Source organism: Oreochromis aureus, linkage group 3 (assembly GCF_013358895.1).
Source record: "Oreochromis aureus strain Israel breed Guangdong linkage group 3, ZZ_aureus, whole genome shotgun sequence".
In the NCBI taxonomy this organism is placed as follows: Eukaryota; Metazoa; Chordata; class Actinopteri; order Cichliformes; family Cichlidae; genus Oreochromis; species Oreochromis aureus.
This window is the reverse complement of record NC_052944.1, coordinates 32,301,110-32,324,942: the sequence shown is the minus strand read 5'-3', so window position 1 is coordinate 32,324,942 and position 23,833 is coordinate 32,301,110. Positions and strand designations below refer to the sequence as shown.

The 23,833-nt window shown below is 36.7% G+C and overlaps 1 protein-coding gene across 1 annotated transcript; it reads left to right on the top strand.

Moving 5' to 3' along the window:
* Positions 1-5,710: 5,710 nt before the first annotated feature.
* LOC116334456 (C-type mannose receptor 2-like) lies at positions 5,711-14,729 on the top strand. The gene is made up of 6 exons (XM_039609974.1): positions 5,711-5,748; positions 6,168-6,208; positions 6,618-6,681; positions 13,092-13,402; positions 13,561-13,911; positions 14,351-14,729. Exons 2-6 carry the CDS (start codon positions 6,175-6,177, stop codon positions 14,692-14,694), a joined length of 1,104 nt encoding a protein of 367 aa, XP_039465908.1. The 5' UTR covers positions 5,711-5,748; positions 6,168-6,174; the 3' UTR covers positions 14,695-14,729.
* Positions 14,730-23,833: the final 9,104 nt, after the last annotated feature.

Sequence of the window (23,833 nt, the reverse complement as noted above, 5' to 3'; positions counted from 1 at the left end):
ATGGCGCCTAAGTTATGACCTCGGCTCCCTGTCTTTCTGCTCTCTGTAAAGGTGGGGGTATGGAATGTGGTCGTCTCTTCTATTCTAGACACAAGGTCTCCTGCACACAACATTCTCTTCATGATTCAGCAGTATGAAATGTCAAGAAACAGTGTTACACATTCAACAGTGTCGAATAATACAGGTCAATCAAAATAGATCTAATGATTTTCACACTCTTTTAAGTCAAAAGTATAATGCAAACTAAGACTACATACTGATCACACACTCTATATTAAGGGGTATAATATGATCTACAGCAGTATCATAATTCAACTACTTTTATTACATATATAAGGTAACATATGATAACAGAATAATCTCACAAAACACATATGTTGGGGAGCCGACCACACAACTTTTAGTGGTTTTTTGGTCACACAAATGTAAGAAAAAGTAAATGTATGTCTGCTTAGGATGACAGGCCAGAGCTTCTTTGAATATGATGCTTCACACAAATCAAACCAATTTCTGTAACATTCAGATGTGCTTAAAATGAAATCATTTGTTTTGTTTTTGGCAAGTTGTAGCATTTAATTTTATTATCACTCTTGAATTTGAAATAATTTTAAGATGTATCTTTATGTTATCTTTTATTAATTTGAGTTTCATTACATTGCCTGTTATTAACTGCATTTTAATAGCTTTTTAAAATGCATCTTTAGTAAGACGCTTTGAATGAGTTCTGTATTAAAGTTTATTGCCTTATAAACAACGTTGTTTTGCTTTTTTTCCTGCTTGATCGATAATATGAAAACGTGAGATCAATGAATAAAATTGAAGTAAATAATTTACGCACCATAATGTATGACTTTTGAAGCATACAAGGACCACCTCCATTCCTACATCACAATTATGTGTTGATGATGTATACTAAATAATTGTTGGGGTGCAAATAAATAGGAGTAACTTATAAGCATTTTTAGGAGTGAGGAGGATAAACAAACTGGGGCATTTAAGCTGCGCTCATCAACAAACAAATGTATTGGCACCTATGTGGAGGTCCCTCTGTTTTGAGCCTGTCAACATTATATAACTTTGACTTATAAGCACTGAATGAATTAGTGAACATAGAACAGAAATGCAAGAAAAATAGAGGATCTATATATTCATGTTATGACCCGCCTAGGGGTCAGGGCATAAAATGAAAAGGAGATTTACTTCCCTAAGACCCAAGCAGCCACAAGAACAACTTCTTTGCAAGAGATACACTTCACTAAAAAAAAGCATTTCAAAAGCAGCTTTACCTTGCCATTGGCATAATAAACAAATTTATTATAGTCATCAAAGTTCCTAAAACCACTCGAAGTCTTGTCATAGCTTTTGTGCTCTGCAGGGTATTTCTGCCATTCAAATAAACAGCAACACAGGAAGTCTTTAAACAGCATCAAACAGCCAGTTTGATCATATTAATCAGAGGTCTGGATAGTGAGTGGTGCTGAAACAGCTTATAAAATGAATTTTAACATTTTATGGCCCACAGTGGTCATAATGCAACTGAAAGAAACTCATATCATCCTAACATGTGTAACCTCCTGAAATATTTTAGGGCCATGACAGAAAAAGTGAAATCTATGGAAACAAGACTGAAGGAAACTGAAATCTGAAAAATTTGTGCAAATAATTCATGCATTTAAAATATTTTTTGGACTCACCTTTTTTAATGCACTTTGTGGTCTTTATTTTTTTAGATCAAGTTTGATTTTTGTGATTTTCAATACGATAAAGAGATCTCAACAAAAAGCTTTAAAATGTCAACAAAATACAGTTAAAAGTCCCAAAATTGATGCCCTCTAAATCAGGCCAGCAATCCAGATTGCAGTTTTGTGGTCCAATTCTGGTCCCCAGGCCTTGTGTTTGACATGCCTGATTTAATACATATTATTGTCATACTAGCACCAGTAGCTAGATATGTTGCTGTTTCCATAATGAACTATTAGCTATTTCCTATCACTGGCTATCGCACAATTACATAAAAATGTTATTTTCACAGATTTTTGTTAAATACTCTTCAAAGGGCCAGTGCTGGGGGTATTACCATAATAGGTTACAGAAATAGACTAAGAAAGGGAGCACAGCAACAGCACACAGCATCCTGAGGGTTTGATAGTATGAGACGACAACAAACAGGGGAAGACTGAGGCCTAAAACACACAGGCAAGATAACGAGAGGATGGGGAACAGGTGGAAACACAGCTGGGACTAATCAGACACAAAGAGACAAGGGGAAGCAAAACTAGATACACTCAGGTAGGACAAGGACTATCAAAATAAAACAGGAAGGATGAGACATAATCAGACAAGTTGTGTGTATCTTCCCTCCTGAAGACCACAATAATCTCCTTTGTCTGCTTCTCATTTAAGCAGAGATTGTTTTTCCTGCACCAGTCCTCCAAGTGTTCCACCTCCTTCCTGTAGCCGGTCTCATTGTTGTTTGTGATGCAATCAACCACAGCTATGTCGTCCGCAAACTTCACAGTATGACAGCCTGGATGGTTGGGTGAGCAGTCATATGTAAGCAGCGTGAACAGGAGGGGACTTAGCACACAGCCCTGAGGAGAGCCAGTGCTGTGGACTGTGGCAGATGAGGAGATATTGTGGATCCTCACAGACTGTGGTCTGTTGGTCAGGAAGTCCACAAAAGAGCTGATGATTGTAAGAGGAAGTGTTTGTGGTTGTGATCAGTAGCCTCCTACAAAAAGTACAAGAAGTTTCTGCAAGTATGTATGAACAGGACTATCTGCTCGACAGTCTTTGTTGATGTGCAAATTTTGCAAACTACTTTTGAAAAATTGGGACATTTCTGCATGAAACCACTGAGCAGCTGCTCACTTTTGTTTTAGTGTCTTTCAGATGTCTGCTGATCTCTCTGCATTCCTTCACACAGCTGTTATAATCCAGTCCCATTTCATACTGTGGCATACTGTTCCAGATCACTCTCCAGTAACTTCATTTGTTTGTCTCAGCTGCAGAGGATAACTGGAGACACATACCTGGCATTACAAAACAACATCCCCCATCAGTGGACCAAAACTGGATCTCCAAAAATGACATATACTGTAAAAATCTCACTCTGATGCAGTGTTGTTCAAGTTACTTGAAAAAAAGTAATTAAATAGCAAATTATCTGTATTTGTATAGCACATTACTTAGTCCCTAAGGACCCCAAAGTGCTTTACACTACATTCAGTCATCCACCCATTCATTCACACACTAGTGATGGCAAGCTACATTGTAGCCACAGCTGCCCTGGGGCGCACTGACAGAGGCGAGGCTGCCAAACACTGGCGCCGCCGGGCACTCTGACCACCACCAGTAGGTAACAGGTGAAGTGTCTTGCCCAAGGACACAACGACTGAGACTGTTCGAGTCGGGGCTCGAACTGGCAACCTTCCAACCTTCCGATTACAAGATGAACTGCCAACAAAAACATTTGAGCCACAATCGCCCCATTAGTTACTTATTACTAATTACTTCTCAAAAAGTAATCCTGTTACATTACTAATTACTTATTTTGAAAAGTAATTAGTTACTTATTACTCTGTTACTTTTAAAAACATGATACGCAACCTGAATATGTTATAAAGCAATAGACCGTTCAACCTTCTATTTTTCTCGTAATCCATCATATAAAATTGCATCAAATGGAAAAGATTTGTGTTAAAAATTGTTTTACCAGTTTTAATCTTTTAATTTTATGCACACTGCATTAAGCAAAATTTAATTATATGCACCTGTCTTTGACTTGAAGAAATTTGTGTAACATTTAAACCTATTTTCTGCATATTCCAGCATATAAAATAAAACAATGCTGTGTGTTTACACTCACTCTTTCATATAGATGCAAGTAAAACACTTGATTATACTTAATCTTACACCCTAAAAGTCAAACGTTCAGAGATCTGTGTGCTCTGTGTGTGAGAGTAAATGAGGACACACAGCCATCATACCTTTTCTCTACCCAGCCTCTCAGTTAGGCTGAGTTAGGTCTGTCTTTAGAATCATTATCATATTTTATATCTCCTTATTCCATATTGTGGTTAAAAGTTAAACATACTTGAATTTAACTGATTATGTTTGGTTCAGTATTAAGCAAAATTAACTATCAGCAAAAATTACATATGAATCAAAATTCCTTGTTTAACCGTAACAACATTTAACACTATTTTCCTTCTTCAAAAGTATAATGACAGGCTGGTGACACAGTTCTTATCTTCTCAGTCCCAGGCATGAATATAAAAGGTCAATGATGGATCACATCTGCACACACAAACTGTAGACATTAGAACAGAAATTTTCACTCCTCACACTACATTTCTCTGTTAACATATTAATAAAACTTATATTTTGATTCTTTTTTTTTTAAAATTAAGAATAAAGTTCCTACCAGCAACAGCACACAAAGAACAGACTGGTTTAGTCTCTTTAGATCAAATATAAGACTGAATGTTTCACTTCACTTCTGGCCGGAGTCGAGCCGAGAGATCTCAGCCTCCATGACGGTCATGTGTTAAAGTCTGCGTGCCACACAAACAGAGTCATCATTTCACTGAGCATGATATTTGCTTCCAATTTGCTTATAAGCAAAAGCAAAAGTAGAATTAGATACTCAGTCTACTGTGCCTGGATTCACAAACGTATTAAAATTAAATCTTGGAAGCAGAGACTTTTTCCAGCTAATCCAACAGACCTGCATCATTTCACCAAGCACAAAATGATTCTCTCATTCAAAGCAAACCTGAAAACTTGACTCATAGACTTTATTCGCGTCTATGAGTCAATCTGCTTAATAGTGGCTCAACAAATTTTGTGATTTGTTTTTAAAATTTTTACAAGCTGAAGGATTTCATCACCCAAACAATGCTTTTTTAATTAAACATATCAAAATAATAATAAAAACAAATCATCACTCTTGAGAACTGAAATGTTGGACATGAATGATAATGTAAACATAACCAGCCTCTCACACAGACAGCTGGAATAACCTCCAGGCTGGCCTGTGAGTCTGAGCTGGATAAGTGGTTAAGAGGATGGAAGTTAACATTTTATATTATAAGCACTTTATGTTTTTATGTTATACACTTCATTTAGCTGATACCCTCTACCAAGTACCTGAGCAACTGTAAAGTTAGAGTCATTGTTACATACACCTGCTTTATATCTTATTGGGCTCATATCTATGGGGGTAATAACTTAAATTGAATAAACTGATAACATAAGTAGCTGTAAATACAAAATTATTGTACCTAGAAAGAAAAAATGAGTAGATTGGATTGGATAAATGCCTTTATTTGTCGGTTGCAGTCACCTGCTATGATGTCTGAGTAGCTGCAGCTGAAGCAGTGATACCCTGTACTTTCTAGAGTAGATCAAGTTCTAACTGTGCCTCACAGCCAGTTTAAGATAATGGATGAAGTTATTAACACAAATAAGGAAGACATGTTTATATGTTCCTGCTTGGTGGCCAGTTAGTAGTGCAGTGCTTTCTGCCCTTTTTCCTGTTTACTCAAAATGTAAATGACACCTTTTATAACTGGAATATACAAATCCCTCTCATCAGTGGATCATTCATTCAGGGGAAATAGTCACTCTCTTGTATTTTGATATTCAAATCCTAACCTGGACAAAAAGAGCTCTCTTTACTGTATATCAATGTCTACTTGAGAGCTGTCTTCATGAACACATCGGATAGAGAAGAAATTATCACATGTAAGTTTAAAACTTGTAATATATTTTATGTATGTGGTACAGAGGTGATGTGTAGAGAATATCTGAAATATTTTGTTATGTGTTATACTAAAAAAACAAAACAAAAAAATCTGTTACCTCAACTCTTACTGAAAAGACGAACTAGCATTAAATAAAAAGAGCTTTCACGATTAGTAAAATCATTAATTTTATTAGTTTGTTCATGAGCAGCTGAATTATTTAAAAAATATTTTCTGTTCTGGTTCATAATAGTTCGCACTATTTTTCTTTAAGTATCTTGGTCTTTTTTACATGTACTTCATATTTCCTACCATCTTGTATTGATCCATCTTTTCTTTCCTGACATAAAGTGAAGAAAGAATAAGTTCTGTTCAAATCTTTGTTTCCTTGAGCAATAAAATCTCACTTTCATCTGTCAGATCAAAGATGCAGTGGAGTCTGTATCTGCTTATTCTGATGGGTAAGTGGATTGTTTTAGCAAATATACTGTTTTTAATTTAAATAAAATGAATATAGATTACTACTTAATTACTACTGATTACTACTTGACATGTTTTAAAAAAAATTATGTTTAAAAAAGAAAATCAATAATCTTATATAATACCTCTGCAATCACTTTGTTTTATACCATTAATGTATGTGTGTATTTGTATTTATTTGATTGTTACTCTCAGCTCTGCACAAGATTTCCCATCTATACCTATTGTATGTATGCAACAGGCAAATAAAAGACTTTAGCTTAGATTCACTCAGTCTTCTCACGTCTGCCCAGTCACTGCAGTCAGAGTCTCATTTATGTGACAGTTTTAACCTGTAATGTTTAATTTCTTTAATCAGACTTTTATGTTTATCATATTTCTGTATTTTAGGTCAGTGTTGCTTCTTTACATGCCGCCTGTATGAGTACCACTTTATTGCAGAAAACAAGAGCTGGTCTAAAAGCACAGAGATACTGCAGAGAAATATACAGACCTGGCCAAAGTGTTTGACATGACAGACATGAGCAGACTCCGTAACTCCGAGACATGAGCAGACTCTGTAACTCCACACAGAATCAAGGAGAAGCCTGGATTGGACTGAACAACAACACAGATGGAAACAGGACGTGGCATTGGTCTCTGCCAGGAGTGGAATACATTCAAAATGACAGCAGCTGGAATCAGAGTGGAAGACAAACTTGGGAACATCCTGGGAACTGTGGGAGGAAACGAGACAAGCTAGCAGATGTTTCTTGTGACACTGGTCTGTGGTTCATCTGCTATGATGGTGAGGAGATGTGAATAATATGAAATATTATTTGAATATCATAAAATACAAATGTAATGGAATCACAAAATTGTAAATAGAGAAAAAAGACAGAATTTCACGAAACAAATTATTGAAGGATGTCTGTGTGTTTTTCTGTTTGTTTCACAGAAATGAAGAAAGACAAGAAAACATTTTATTTGATTGAGGAGAAGAAGAACTGGACAGAGGCTCAGAGCTACTGCAGATATAATAACACTGACTTGGCCAGTGGACTTGATCAGGTAGATGGAGAAGAAATGAAGGACCTGATCAATTCTAAGAGCTCTCAGTTTAGTGCATGGGTCGGTCTGTTCAGAGACAGCTGGAGGTGGTCAGATGGGAGTGATTTCTCTTTCAGATACTGGGATATGCAGTTATTCAATGATGAACAAAGCAACAAGAAATGTGCTATGACTCTGTTAAACAGATCAGGAAAATGGAGCTCTGATGAATGTGACAAAGAAAAACCCTTCTTCTGTTATGATGGTGAGTTTTTATCAACATGTGTCTGACTGGTTTTCTCTAAAAGGAGGATCACTGGAATCACTGACAAGATCCAACTGAACATGTTGTATATTTTTCCTCCACCTACATATGCATGTATGCTGAATTAATCTCATAAACATGAATACACTTAGTTGACAGTCAGATGACTTTAAATATCTGTGGGATCACTTTGAGCTACTGGTAGCTTCAACCATCATTTTAAAGTCTCTGTTGTCTGTAAATATGGAGAGAAGTTGTTTTGGATTCCTAATAGTTTAAAAAAACACAAATATTTGAGGATGTTGTTGACCTGTCTGCACAAAGTTCATTAATGTTATTATACTGTTTTCTACTGAGGGCAGAGTAACACACAAGCTTTATGTAGTTTTTGTTTCATTGGAATAAAATCAACAGCATAGAGAGTTTCTCATGATTAGAGCTCACTAGATTCAACTGAATGTGTTGTTTTTTTCTTTATGGCAGATAAATTGATCCTGATCAATGTAAACAAGACCTGGGAGGAGGCCTTGGATTACTGCAGAAAGAATTACAGCGACCTGGTCTCCATCACTAACCCTCAAGAGCAGGGATGGGTCCAAGACAAAGCCAAGAATGCCTCGAGTCCTTTTGTCTGGCTCGGTCTGCACTACTCCAGCACTCTGGGTCTGTGGTTCTGGGTCAATGATCAGCTGGTCTGCTATGAGAAGTGGGGCAAAAATGGTATGACTGAAGAGTGTGACGTGGCTGTGGGCATGCAGAGAGGAGGACAGCATGAGTGGTTCAGTCAGAGAAAAAATGAGACATATAATTTTTTTTGTTTAAAATAAGACTTCATTTAGACTGCATTACAGGCTTCATTCTGGAGTGAATTTCTTTGATTCTGTAGTTTTCTGCTGTGTGAGTGATGAGAAAAATTCAATTAAAAGAAAAACAAAACAAAATCTATAGTTGTAAACAGCACCATATTGATAAAATCTGATCTTCACTGAAGAAAATATGGTTTCCTCATTTTCCTCTTGACTATCTCATTCAGTGATGTCATAATTACTTACTTTTGTCATTACTGATGCATTATTCCATTATTACACTTTTGTTGTTGTATGTCAGAAACAAAGTTTTGGTTTTTATATTTGTTTGTTTCTTTTTGATCTTTGTAATCTTTTTGTCTCTGTGCACTTATATACTGGTCTTAGTGATAATGTTTCTAATCTTTAATGGTTAGTAAATATTAAAAACTAATGCTACAAACCAGAGCATGTATATTGTAAACTGTCACAAAAACCACATAACTACTTTTTGTCATAATGATGTCCTATTTAAAGTGACATCTTGTAAACCGATGATCTGTCTGTCATGATAAATAAATACTCAGTTGGAAGTGTATTACAAGAGTTCTTGGTATATTTATTTCTACAGGAAATCCTTTGAAATTTTTACATTTTTGACCCTAATGAAAAAAAAAGTCACCTCCTCAAAAACTGCGTCATTCAGCTGAGAACTCTTGGCATTATCCAAGTGATCATTCTCCAACTTGGAATTAAAATGTCCTTACAGTCCAAGATAAAGCAGAAGAGACCCACTCATCTGTGCCTGATAAAATTTGAATGATTTCCTTTGTGTACCTCATGAGGAAATTTGAGGCCTAAACCTCTGAGTGTCACATTATCATCATGCACTTTGATGAAGGTGACATTTTAGCCTATTACAAGCTGCTGCTGAGTAGTTTCATGTCATCATTAAGCAGTACAGTAATTTTACATTAACACCTTTGACGCGAAAGGGCATTTGACCATTTTGACTATGTTGACCATTTACTTATACTGATAACGTGCTTTTCTACTTGCTTTGAACGCTCAAAATACTTTCTTACTACAAACCTCTTTCATTCATTGACATAAATGCTTCTATTAACCTGACATTCAGCCTCCAGGGGGAGCACTGGAGTCAACTCAGGGGTCAGCATCTTGCCCAAAGATACTTTGATACACAGATTTGAGGAGCTAGGACTGAACTACTAACCTTCCAATTAATTGACCTGCTCTACCTCCTAATTCACAGCCACCCTGCTGTGAGAATTACAAAAATGTTTTAGAAACACAGTTTTGTTCAAATAGGCTTATATTGTACTGTATGTACTGACTGCTCTGTCTTAAGAGAGCTCATAGCTGCAAGATTGACATGATTTTGGAGTCACAATATAATGTGACACACACTTGAGCAGCAATTACTTAAAGGCTCTTCCCACAGCTTTCACTATAAATGCTATTCATTATATTTATATACAAAAGGATGAACAAGTTCTTCTCTGTTTTCATTTCAAATCTGTAACAGTTCTGATCATTATATGTGTGATATTCTGATAACAGGAAGTGGTGCACAAGCTCAGATTAGATGAATGTAATCAATTAAACTGTAATTTAGGGATGTTTTGGAAACTTGTCAAGATGTTGGTACAAAGAAAACAATAAAACATGTTTGACGTTGTAGTTTTTCCAGACTGTTATTCCTCACTTGTCCACTAGATGTTGCCAGTGTGTTTGACTTTCTTCCTGCTGCATACTTTCTCCATCCTGTGTCACTTTGTGCTATATGGAAGAGAGTTCTGGATAATGAATGGGATGTTCATGTTACTTCATTACATAAAGTCAGATTAAATATCCACTCCAATTACCCACCCTGACCCCACTCACACTTTTACTGTACTGACAGTAACACTCAAGCTGCATGGACCCCACAAGTTTGTGTAGACCTGATACTGTGAGTCATGTTTTGTGAGAATGGTGATGTAACAAAAATGCTGCCTTTCTCTGCACCCCTGTGAATAATCAGTGTGGTTGAGTTCAGTTAACTGTAACAGAGGTCAGTAATGAGTCCATCACAGTCAGCACTGTTTGGTTTTAAACATGTAAAGCTGTGTAAGGTGTGATTGGGTTCATTATTCTGCTGCATTAAGTTTTTCCCCACAAGGCAGAACTCTTAGTGAGGGTCAGCATGATTTGATGTCAGTGTGCAACATCACACTGGCAGAGACCCTCCAGTCGCATATGAACTGGAGGGTTCGCTCAGATTTTTTGAGAAAGTTGTCTTTAAATTTATTGTATTCTTGTTTTTCGTGTGTGCTGTGTGCACTCGCTGACCAGTTGTCCATATTAAACTTGTTGCAACTCAGTGTGAATGCCATTCAAGGCAAAAATACTTCTGCTATATTTTGTTATTGATTGCTTATTTGTGATTATTTTATTAATGATCAATCATGTGAAATATAATGAATTACTAATAAAGGCAATCAATGTAGTTAAAAACAACCTTGGCTGGTACATGCAAATACAGATTATTTATAAACAAACACAATTTATGGTGTAATGGCCTCTTGATTTATTCAGCACATGTGGGAGTTGTTTTTGTTATTTGACATTTTCCTGTTTTTCTTTAACTCGTTTACTTATTTCAGTTAATCAAATTATTTGTTTGTAACCAGGTTCAAACTGTCATTAATTAAAATGCACTGAAATATTAAAAATGTTAGAATCCATTAAAATGTAAAATAATAATAATTGAAGTGCTCAGAAAATTCTTGAAATTCCTTTTGAAAGGAGTACAATGTGTTTAATAAGTTTAAAAGAGCATTTGAATTATATATGATTCATTTGTACAAGTTTCCTGTTTTATTGTGAAGAGCTGATGATTTTAAGAGGAAGTGAATGCGGTTGTGAAGTTTGTGCCATACTGTATAGTTGTATTGCATTTAACTGATTCGGCATAACTAACTAGCAAAAATCACAAGAATCATAAGTCTGTGTTTAACACTTACAACGTTCAACAATGTTTGTCTTCTTCTAAAGTATAATGAAGAGTTGGTGACACGGTTCTTCTCTTCTCAGTCCCAGAAAAGAATATAAAAGGTCAATGATGGATCATGTCTGCACACACAAACTACTCGCACTACTTTTTTCTGTTAACATATTAATCAAACTTATATTTTGATTCAGTTTTTGATTAAGAATAAACACTAAACTCACTACCAGCAACAAAACACAAAGAACAGACTAGTTTAGTCTCTATAAATCACATATCAGACTGAATGTTGAGCTTTTCACTACAGTTCTGGCCGGAGTCGAGCCGAGAGATCTCAGTCTCCATGACACTGCCTGATGGTCACGTGTTAAAGTCTGTGTGCCACACAAACATAGACATCATTTCACTGAGCATGATGTTTGTATCCAACTCACAGCACAGAATTTGTTTATGAGCGAAAGCAGAAGTAGAGTTAGATACTCAGTGTGCCTTAATAGTCAAATTTATTAAAATGACTCAAAAGTTGGAAGCAGAAACTTTATCTTGGTAATCCAACAGTTCTGCATCATTTTATCAAACACATGATGAATCTGTCTCTGTCTCTCTTTCTGTCTTTCTGTAAATGACATCTTTCATAACTGGAATATAAAAATCCCTCTCATCAGTGGATCATTCATTCAGAGGGAAAGTCAGACTCTTGTATTTTGATATTCAAATCCTGACCTGGACAAAAAGAGCTCTCTTTACTGTATATCAGTATTTACCTGAGAGCTGTCTTCATGAACACATCGGATAGAGAAGAAATTCTCACATGTAAGTTTAAAAACTGTAATATATTTAATGTATGTAGTACAGAGGTGATGTGTAGAGAATATTTAAAATATTTTGTCATGTGTTACAAAAAATAAACATTTATCTTGCACAACTTTTACTGAAAAGACTTACGGGCTTAAAATAACAAGAGCTTCCAAGATGAGTAACATTAATGATTTTATCAGCTTGTTCATGAACTGGTGAATTATTAAAAATGAATTAATGTCTGTTCTGGTTCATAATGTTCACACTATTTTTCTTTATCTAGCTTGCTGTTTAATCCCTCTTTTCTTTCTTGACACAAAGGTGCATCGAAGAAGTTCTGTTCAAATCTTTGTTTCCTTGAGCAATAAAACATCACTTTCATCTGTAAGATCAAAGATGCAGTGGAGTCTGTATCTGCTTATTCTGATGGGTAAGTGGATTGTTTTACCAAATATACTGTTTTTAATTCAAATTAATATTGATGTAGATTAAGACCTCACAAGTTTTCTTGTTTTTTTTTTTACTTTTTCTCTTTAAAGAATAAAAAAGCAAATTAAATAATCTCCCGATACCTCTGCAGGCACTTTATTTTATATCTCATATATATATATATATATGGGTGTATTTGTATTTATTTGGCTGTAACTCTCAGCTCTGCATAAGATTTCCTGTGTATCCAGATCTATGTATACTAGTTAAACACTTATGATTGTTCTGCTAATGAAATCATTGCAAACAGATCAACATTTGGAGTCACTCAGTCTTCTCAAGCCTGCCATTTGTGTGACAGTTTCAACCTGTAACATGATTTGCAAATCAGATTTTTATGTTTATCATATTTCTTGTTTTTAATAATTTATTCTTAAAAAACTTTCTTTTTTTCTTTTTTTTATATCATATTTCTGTATTTTAGGTCAGTGTTGCTTCTTTACATGCCGCCTGTATGAGTACCACTTTATTGCAGAAAACAAGAGCTGGTCTGAAGCACAGAGATACTGCAGAGAGAAATATACAGACCTGGCCAAAGTGTTTGACATGACAGACATGAGCAGACTCCGTAACTCCACACAGAATCAAGGAGAAGCCTGGATTGGCCTGAACAACAACACAGGTGGAAACAGGACGTGGCATTGGTCTCTGCCAGGAGTGGAATACATTCAAAATGACAGCAGCTGGAATCTGAATGGAAGACAAAAGTGGGAACCATATCCTGGGAACTGTGGGAGAAAAAGAGACAAGCTGGCAGATGTTTCATGTGACAAGACTATGTGGTTCATCTGCTATGATGGTGAGGAGATGTGAACAATATGAAACATTATTATAATATCATGATATGAAAATATATTGCAATCAAATAATTCTGGATTGAGAAGACAGAGACAGGCAGAATTTCAGGAGACAAATTATTGAGGGATGTCTTTGTGTGTTTTTCTGTTGGTATCCCAGAAAAGAAGAAAGACAAGAAAGCAATGTATTTGATTAAGGAGAAGAAGAACTGGACACAGGCTCAGAACTACTGCAGATCCAATTACACTGACTTGGCCAGTGGACTCGATCAGGTAGATGGAGAAGAAATGGAGGCCCTGTTCGTTGGCAGTGTCATGAGTGTGTGGATTGGTCTGTTCAGAGACAGCTGGAGGTGGTCAGATGGGAGTAATTTCTCTTTCAGATACTGGGATATGCAGTTATTCAATGATAAACAAAGCAACAAGACATGTGCTATGACTCTGTTAAACAGATCAGGAAAATGGAGCTCTGATGAATGTGACAAAGGAAAACCCTTCTTCTGTTATGATGGTGAGTTTTTATCAACATGTGTCTGACTAGTTTTGTAGCATATTGTATATTTTTCCTCCACCTACATATGCATGTATGCTGAATTAATCTCATAAACATGAATACACTTAGTTGACAGTTAGATGACTTTAAATATCTGTGGGATAACTTTCAGCTACTGGTAGGTTCAACCAACATTTTAAAGTCTCTGTTGTCTGTAAATATGGAGAGAAGTTGTTTTGGATTCCTAATAGTTTAAAAACACATAAATATTTGAGGATGTTGTTGACCTGTCTGCACAAAGTTCATTAATATTATTATACTGTTTTCTACTGAGGGCAGAGTAACACACAAGCTTTATGTAGGTTTTTTTATTGGAACAAAATAAACAGCATAGAGAGTTTCTCATGTTTACAGCTCACTAGATTCAACTGAATGTGTTGTTTTTTCTTTATGGCAGAAAAATTGATCCTGATGAAAGAAAACAAGACCTGGGAGGAGGCCTTGGATTACTGCAGAGCATTTCACATGAGCCTGGTCTCCATCACTAACCCTTACCAACAGAGATGGGTGGAGGAGAGAGCAAAGAATGCCTCGAGTCCTTTTGTCTGGCTCGGTCTGCGCTACTCCTGCACTCTGGATCTGTGGTTCTGGATCAATGACAAAGTGGTCTGCTATGAGAAGTGGAGCAGAGGCGGAAAGACTGAGGAGTGTGGCAGGGCTGTGGGCATGCAGAGTGGAGGACAGCATGAGTGGGTCAGTCAGAGAGACAATGAGACATATAATTTTTTTTGTTTTAAATAAGAATTCAGAACTATTTTAGAATTGAGGCAAAATAAGATTTCTGATGTGTGTCACTGAGTTTTTGTTTTTTGTTTTTACTGGCAAAAGTTCAACTGAGAGCAAAAAAACATAGTTGTTGTGATGGCTGCATGCAACCACACAATTAAGATACTTAGGTAATATTCATTTGGTCTTTTGTCTTATGTTTACGTTATGCTCTAAAGCTTCTGTGATCATAAGTTAACTAATTTGTTATTTTGAGTTTACCTGTAATGCATGACAGCACTAAGCTATAGTCCAAATGGTGGCATAGACCCTGCTTTGCATTGTTTGTTTTATATAGGTATGTTATATTGATAATATTTCTGCTCTTTCTGAGTTACCTGACCTCCACTCCAGTCCTTCCTGGTTTGGCTGAAAGAGGAGGCTGTGGGTGGAGCTGGTTTAAATGCAGAAGCCAATAAAGTGGACTGGACCATCAATTGTGATCATGCAGGGGGAATGGGGTTATTCTTGAATGATGGTTAGCTGTTATCTCTTTAGTTTTCACCTTTGGTGTATATAATGGTTTATTCATTTGCTATATAACCGAAGCTGTTTCTCATTTGGGCAGGTCAGTTTGTTGAGTTATGTTTTTGTTAAGTGACTTTTGAGTAAAGTTCTGTTAAGTTAACCTCTTTTATGGGCCCACTTGGTTCTTAAAAAAGCTTATTTTTGTTATTTTGAATTTTTGTAATCCTCTTGTCCTTTTTGGGGTATAATAAAACCCATTTTTTTGAAGATTACATTTGTGCCTGTGTGTTCCTGGCCGCTTGGATCCTGACAATTGGTGGCAGCAGTGGGATTCAGCCAGTTTAAAAGGAAAAAATACACACACAAAAAAGGCAGTTTTTTTTTTTCCACTCTTTTTTCTTCACTCCTTATCAAACCATGCAGAGAGGAGCAAGGAGTGTGAGAGTAGTCCGAGGAGATGTACCAAGCCAGCAAATAGGCTCAGAAGGACAAGTCGATGGAGAACAAGAGGAGAATGGAGCTTCTGGAGGGGTAGACAGCACTGAGGGCCAAGGTAAGGAGCCAACGATATCGGATCTGATTTCTCTTCTCCGTTCACATATGGGCCAGCAGGAGACCAGAGAGGCTAAACAGAAGGAGGAAAGTGCAAAGCAAGAACAACGTTTTAAAGCACTTCAACACCAGTTTCAGTTGTTACAGGTAGAAGTACAAGCCCGCACTTCTCCAGTGCCTGAAGGTCAGGCAGCTGAATCACCTCATCCAGAATCTCTAGATGATGACATTCTTCCTCAAGCTGGTCCCAGTATATCAGTTACTGGTTCATCAGGTCAGTCCCATTTTCTGGAGCCTAAGTTACAAAAGCTCACCGACGAGGATGACATTGAACATTTTTGATTACCTTGAACGCATTGCAATGGCCTGTCGGTGGCAAAGAAATGATTGGGTTTTCACCTTGTACCACTGCTTACAGGCAAAGCAAGAGGAGCATATGTACATATGGATGTTGATGATTCTTTGGATTATGACAAGGTTAAGACAGCTATTCTTTATAAATATGATATCAATCCTGAGACCTATAGGCAGAGATTTCGATCTCTTGATGTAAACCCTGCAGAAAGCCCTAAAGAGTTGTATGCTTGTGGCTGAAGGAGCTTTATGTAAAGTGGGTCCACCCTAAAGATAAAACCGTTCAGGACATTGGGGAAATTCTCATCCTTGAGCAATATTTACGAATGCTATCTCCTGAGTTGCAGGTGTGGATAAAGAGCATAATCCACCTTCTGCTGCAGAGGCTGCAAAGCTGGCTGATGTTTTTGTGGCGGCACGGAAAAGGGACAGCCTTGGAGCTTCATGGCTTGGAAAACAAAGGACGGCGGAAATCATTCCCGCAAAGACCAGCTGCCAATGTGAGTAGGGCTTCATATAGCCATCCACCCAATGAGTCTTTGAGGTCCCCGGCTAAAACCTTGGTATGCTATCTTTGTGGAATGGAAGGTCATACAAAGCCCATGTGCCCTGAAAACTCCGCTAAATTAACCCAAATGTGCTTTGTGCCTCGAAACCATGATAACTCTGAGATAAAATTAGACAGAGGGTTAAAGATGACATCAGTTGAGATTAATGGTGATACATTAAAGGCACTAATTGATACAGGTAGCACACAGACTCTTGTACACAGACAGTTTGTCCCCTTAAATAGTATTAATATGACTGAGATGATTCCTGTTTGTTGTGTTCATGGCGATGAAAAGCCTTATCCAACAGCAGACCTATACATCAAGGTGCAAGAACAGGTTTATCTTCTGAATATTGGGGTTGCTGATAATTTGCCATTCCCTGTTATATTAGGCCGAGATCTACCTGTGCTGTTTGACCTTTTGGATTATAGCCACACATGCAATGTTGCAGTAACTAGGGCTCAAGCTATGAAGCCAGCAGATGCCACTCAGACCCTTAGTGCTCTGCCATTTTATGAGGCAGAATTGGAGACAGCACCCAGGAAGTTGCGCAAGTCCCGCATGGAGAGAAGGCGAGAGAAATTTCATCATACTACTGTGAAAGCATCTCCCGTCTGTGAGCCTGAGATGTCTTTGGACTTTAAAATCCCAACTAATATCACTGAAATGCAACACAATGATCCAGTATTGACACCCTTTTTTCAGAAAGCCAAAAATAATAACAATATAAAAACAATATTGGCAATATCTGATCTTCACTAAAGTGAATACAGTTTCCTCATTTTCCTTTTGACTGTCTGATTCAGTGATGTCATATTTACTCACTTTCCTCATTATTGCTCCATTATTCAATTATTACACTTTTGTTTTTAGATTTTAGAAACATGTTAGTTTTGGTTTTCGTATTTGTTGTTTATCTTTTATCTTTGAAAAGTTTTTTGTCTTTAAGCACTTGGTCTTAATGATAATATTTCTAATCTTTAATGGTTGGTAAATATTAAAAACTAATGTGACAAACCAGAGCATTTATATTGTAAACTGTCACAAAAACCATAAATAAATACTCAGTTGCAAGTGTAACAGTCTACACTCCTTACAAGAGTTCTTGGTACATTTATTTCTACAGGAAATCCTTTGTAATTCTTACATGTTCGACCCTAATGGCAAAAAATAAAAAATGTCATTTCCTCAAAAACTGCGTCATTCACCTGAGAACTCTTGGCATTATCCAAGTGAACATTCTCCAACTTGCAATTAAAAATGTGTTTAAAGCAGAAGAGACCCACTCTGATGTCCCTAATAAAAATTGAATAATACCTCATCAGGAGATTTGAAGCCTAATCCTCTGAGTGTCACATGCCAACCATTATCATCACGCACTTAGATGAAACACTTTCTTCCTACAAATCTCTTTCATTCATTGACACAAATGTTTCTTTTAACCCTCCTGTTATGTTGGTTTCCAGGAACACCAATTATGTTCCTGGGTCAATTTGACCCGGGGCATGTTTACTCATCCAAAAGTGTCAGAAACAGTGGTATTGATTATTTTAAAATTTTCTTTTATAATTTTGATTTTTTTCGTTTTCTGTAGTGATGCAGATGACATGTGACATCTCTTCTGTTCTGGGTCAATCTGAACCGCAACATAACAGGAGGGTTAACCTGACATTCAGCCTCCAGGGGGAGCACTGGAGTCAAATCAGGGGTCAGCATCTTGCCCAAAGATACTTTGATACACAGATTTGAGGAGCCAGGACTGAACTACTAACCTTCTAATTAATAGACCTGCTCTACAAAAATGTTTTAGAAACACAATTTTGTGTAAATAGCTTTATATTGTGCTGTATGTACTGACTGCTCTGTCTTAAGAGAGCTCATAGCTGCAAGATTGACATGCTTTTGGAGTCACAATATAATGTGACACACACACACACACACACACACACACACACACACACACACACACACACACACACACACACACACACACACACTCGAGTAACCCTTACTTAAAGGCTCTTCCCACAGCTTTCACTATAAATGCTATTATATTTATATCATATTTATATACAAAAGGATGAATGAATTCGTTTCTGTTTTCATTTCAAATCTCCAACAGTTATGATCATTATATGTGTGATATTCTGATAACAGGAAGTGGTGCACAAGCTCAGATTAGATGCATGTAAATGAATTAACTTGTAATTTAGGGATTTTTAAAAAAAACCTTTCAAGATGTTGGTACAAATCAAACGATAAAACATGTTTAAAGTTGTAGTTTCTCCAGACCGTTTTTCCTCATTTGTCCACTAGATGTTGCCAGTGTGTTTGACTTTCTTCCTGCTGCACACTTTCTCCAGTTCCTATGTTGACAACATAGGAAATTAGTTTTTCTCAGTTGCTTTGGTGCATTTCTCACAACAGAATTAAACTTTGCACAATAGTTAGTTCAACCTCCACAACATATAGTCGTTTTGGCACAACCTTGTGGCGGTTTCATGTTCATTTCGTCCAAAGGCAAATGCCTTCGGACATGAAGCAGTTGAGTAAGTACAAATATCTAAAGAATGGTCACTTTTGACTTGCTATTCATCACTATCTCCTTGCTTCTATCATGAATGTCACAATTATTTATACTTGTACCGGCTGAATAGTCATTGTCCATACAACTAATAGTCTTCATTTCATTGCTTGTGTCAGTGCACTCAAAATTGTTGAACATCTTGTCAAACAATTTGTACACCCATTTTGAAAACCCTATTTTTAAGGAGTTTCCATGAAAATCCCCATAAATTACTTTTCTCAGGTGAACCTTATCTCACACTAATGAAAATTGGTGTGTGTTACTCTTACTTGCAACCAATGAAAAGCCTCTTCTACCCAGTCATAGGTGAATCGCGTTACAGTATCCCCTACTCTACAAGTATATATATAATGTAAACCAACAGACAGGATTGGCATGAGGTGCATACTGAATCTACAAAAGCTTGTGATGACATCACAGCAGAGTCCTGCAGAGGGTGGATTCGACACTCCAGACAATACTTTCCCCGATGCAACGATAGAGCTGACATTCGCTGTGATGTTGATGCAAATATGTGGGCAGACAGACGGGAGCGTCTAGATATCAATGATTGATATGCAGCAGTGTCTGTTTTTCAGTTTTTTTGTTTGTTTCATAACTACTGCAGTAAGGTTTACTGTCTAAGTGAGTTTATGTTTGCTGTAAAATGTTTGATTTATTGTATTTCCCCAGTTGCACAATGCTGTGCACAGTTTCAATTGAATATTATCAAGAGTGCATATGAAGTGTCTTGAGTTTCCTTTACAATTTATGGTTTTCAGACTTGACATGTCATTGGGAAGCACCTACAAAGAAATCCGTCACAATGAGAACATGTTCAAACCATTTGATTTTGTGACCAAAGGTGCTGGTGTACTGACTTGTAATTGTGACAGCCCAGACACTTTGATTGATATAAGTACTTGCTTTTGATGAATATATTATCTGTTTTGATTAAGGGACTTGCTTTTGAAGCATTGACTACTTATTTTGAGCAACTGACTTTTCTTTTTGATGAAGTGACTCACTTTTGCAAGTTATCCACCATGTTTTGCAGTTTGCACTAATTGTTTTGAGAAGAGCCTTAGTAGTGGTGCAGAGATCAATTCTGTTGTGAGAAATGCACCAAAGCAACTGAGAAAAACTGTATTGTGATTAGAGCCGGTAAGACCTCTTGACATTTAACAGATACTAATGCTGTTTTAAATACATTGTTTTATATTTTAAAAAAAATAATATTTCTCAAGAATCTTTTATAATTGAACAAATAAACAGACATTTGAAAGCTTTTATTTTTCTGACATTCTAGTTAGTAAAAATTCTAGTTAGTTTGAGAGCTACTTTAAGGATTTATAATCCAGCAAAGTAATGTGAGAAATGTAATAATGCAATCATTAGATATTAGACTTACAGTAAACGGCATTTGTCAGAGTTAATTTCCACAAGTTTTGTTACATAATTCTCACAATAAGCAATAAAGAACTACTTCATACCCGAGATGGTTAGGTTTACAGTTTAAGTGTTTAAACTGGCAGGATGATCTGGTGAAGAATGAGAGGAAGACATTAAGCACAACATACAGAATGAATAGAAGAAGAGAAGCTGCAGATAGCAGGCTTTATGTTAGATATAACCACCTGATGAAAATAGTAACTGCTGAACATTTAGTGCTCTGTAATCAGTAGTTACGTGAGATTTTAGCATCTTTGTCTGCGCCTCTGTTTAATATTGAAATAAAAGCTTATTTAAAAACAACAACAACAAAAGCAAAAGCAGACAAAAAACATTAAAGTGATTAATACAGACCTTTGTAGTGTTAGACATTCATTACATTGTTTTTGAATGTGTGAATAAATGTACTCAAAACATTGTTTTTTTCATACACACTAGATAAAATGAACGCTGTCCTTCTGACTATAGTGTTGACTCTTGCACTTCTTCATGGATGGAATGCAATGGTTTACAATCCAAGCCGAAACTCCAACCCACGGAGCAAGTACAACAATCGCCCATGTCAGAGGACCTGGAACAATAATGGATTCAACATACTGGTTCAAAGACACATCCTTCAGCAAAGATTCAACAGAAGATCAAAGCAGGCATGGCAGATGTGAGTGAAAGGCTTATAGATAGATAGAGTACAAAAATACACTTGCTTTATCCGGAGGAAGATGTGAAAAAATGTTTAGGGGACGGTTAATGTATCATGCATGCTCATATCTCATCTCCTTAAGATTTCATATACAAATATTATTTCTTACTGGGGACAAACCTGTTGTTGCTAATGTTTCCATAGCAATACTTGCCACCATGTTTGGGTTTAATCCAAAGCCTTGGACGAAAGGTTTAATAAGAAAAGTAAATAAAGTAAGGGGAGACTTCTATTGTAGTGTAACCATTACTCTTGTGATGCGTCTACACTTTCTTAAATCACTTGTATTCTTTTGACTGCAGTGGACGTGAAGCTGGACCCGACTACCGCACACCAAAGCCTTGAAATTTCTGATAATGGGGAAAAAAGTGAGAGATGGTGGAAAGATGTCGAAAGATCCTGATTCTCCGCAGAGGTTTAATATGTTTGGAAGTATCCTGGAGGTCAGCAAAAAGACCGGGTGGGATCTGGGTGTGGCGAGATGTGATGCAAACTGCAAAGGGAAACTCTGTCAATCCTGACAATGGTTACTAAGCTACTATACATTATGAAGACCAGAAACATGCAGCCCTGACAACACCAACCATGAGCCTTTTGGTTAAAGGGAAACCACAGAAAGTCGGGGTGTTTATAGATTATGAGGAAGGTCTCGTGTCCTTTTACGATGTGATGTCTCAGTCTCACATCTACTCATTTACTGAGTGTTTGTTCGGTGGTGAGATCCTCCCGTACTTCAGTCCACATCTGAAACAAAATGAGAAAAACAGCAATCCTTTGATTATCTCTGCTGTGCAAAAGCAGCAGTAATCACATGCACTGAATGTGGTAAGCAATATGTATGATTGGGTGTGCAGTAACAGTTTGCTTACCTGCCCATTGGGTATTTCATCCGTCAAATTTCAACATTTTTTACTATAACATGCCTTAATGAAGATCCTCTGACTGAGGCATCAATTTTAAAGTTTTATCTTTTATGTACTATTTTTCTAAATATTACAGTTTTTCTCAGTTGCTTTGGTGCATTTCTCACAACAGAATTAAACTTTGCACAATAGTTAGTTCAACCTCCACAACATATAGTCGTTTTGGCACAACCTTGTGGCAGTTTCATGTTCATTTCGTCCAAAGGCAAATGCCTTTGGACATGAAGCAGTTGAGTAAGTACAAATATCTAAAGAATGGTCACTTTTGACTTGCTATTCATCACTATCTCCTTGCTTCTATCATGAATGTCACAATTATTTATACTTGTACGGGCTGAATAGTCATTGTCCATACAACTAATAGTCTTCATGTCATTGCTTGTGTCAGTGCACTCAAAATTGTTGAACATCTTGTCAAACAATTTGTACACCCATTTTGAAAACCCTATTTTTAAGGAGTTTCCATGAAAATCTCCATAAATTACTTTTCTCAGGTGAACCTTATCTCACACTAATGAAAATTGGTGTGTGTTACTCTTACTTGCAACCAATGAAAAGCCTCTTCTACCCAGTCATAGGTGAATCGCGTTACAGTATCCCCTACTCTACAAGTATATATATAATGTAAACCAACAGACAGGATTGGCATGAGGTGCATACTGAATCTACAAAAGCTTGTGATGACATCACAGCAGAGTCCTGCAGAGGGTGGATTCGACACTCCAGAAGATACTTTCCCGATGCAACGATAGAGCTGACATTCGCTGTGATGTTGATGCAAATATGTGGGCAGACAGACGGGAGCGTCTAGATATCAATGACTGATATGCAGCAGTGTCTGTTTTTCAGGGGGGGGGGGTTGTTTCATAACTACTGCAGTAAGGTTTACTGTCTAAGTGAGTTTATGTTTGCTGTAAAATGTTTGATTTACTGTATTTCCCCAGTTGCACAATGCTGTGCACAGTTTCAGTTGAATATTATCAAGAGTGCATATGAAGTGTCTTGAGTTTCCTTTACAATTTATGGTTTTCAGACTTGACATGTCATTGGGAAGTACCTACAAAGAAATCCGTCACAATGAGAACATGTTCAAACCATTTGATTTTGTGACCAAAGGTGCTGGTGTACTGACTTGTAATTGTGACAGCCCAGACACTTTGATATAAGTACTTGCTTTTGATGAATATATTATCTGTTTTGATTAAGGGACTTGCTTTTGCAAGTTATCCACCATGTTTTGCAGTTTGCACTAATTGTTTTGAGAAGAGTCTTAGTAGTGGTGCAGAGATCAATTCTGTTGTGAGAAATGCACCAAAGCAACTGAGAAAAACTGTAACATTTGAAAAGTAAAAAATAGGTCATACATACAGCAGTGGAAATGTATACATTTTACAGAAACAATATGAACAATGAAATTACAGAAAATTACCTAAAGGGAAAAAAAAAACATGGCTGGGAACTAGGATGTCTGGGCGTGTTGAAACACCTGCAAAAGACAGAAATGACAAAATATATTGTAAATATCAACTTGTTAAAACACTTTAGACAC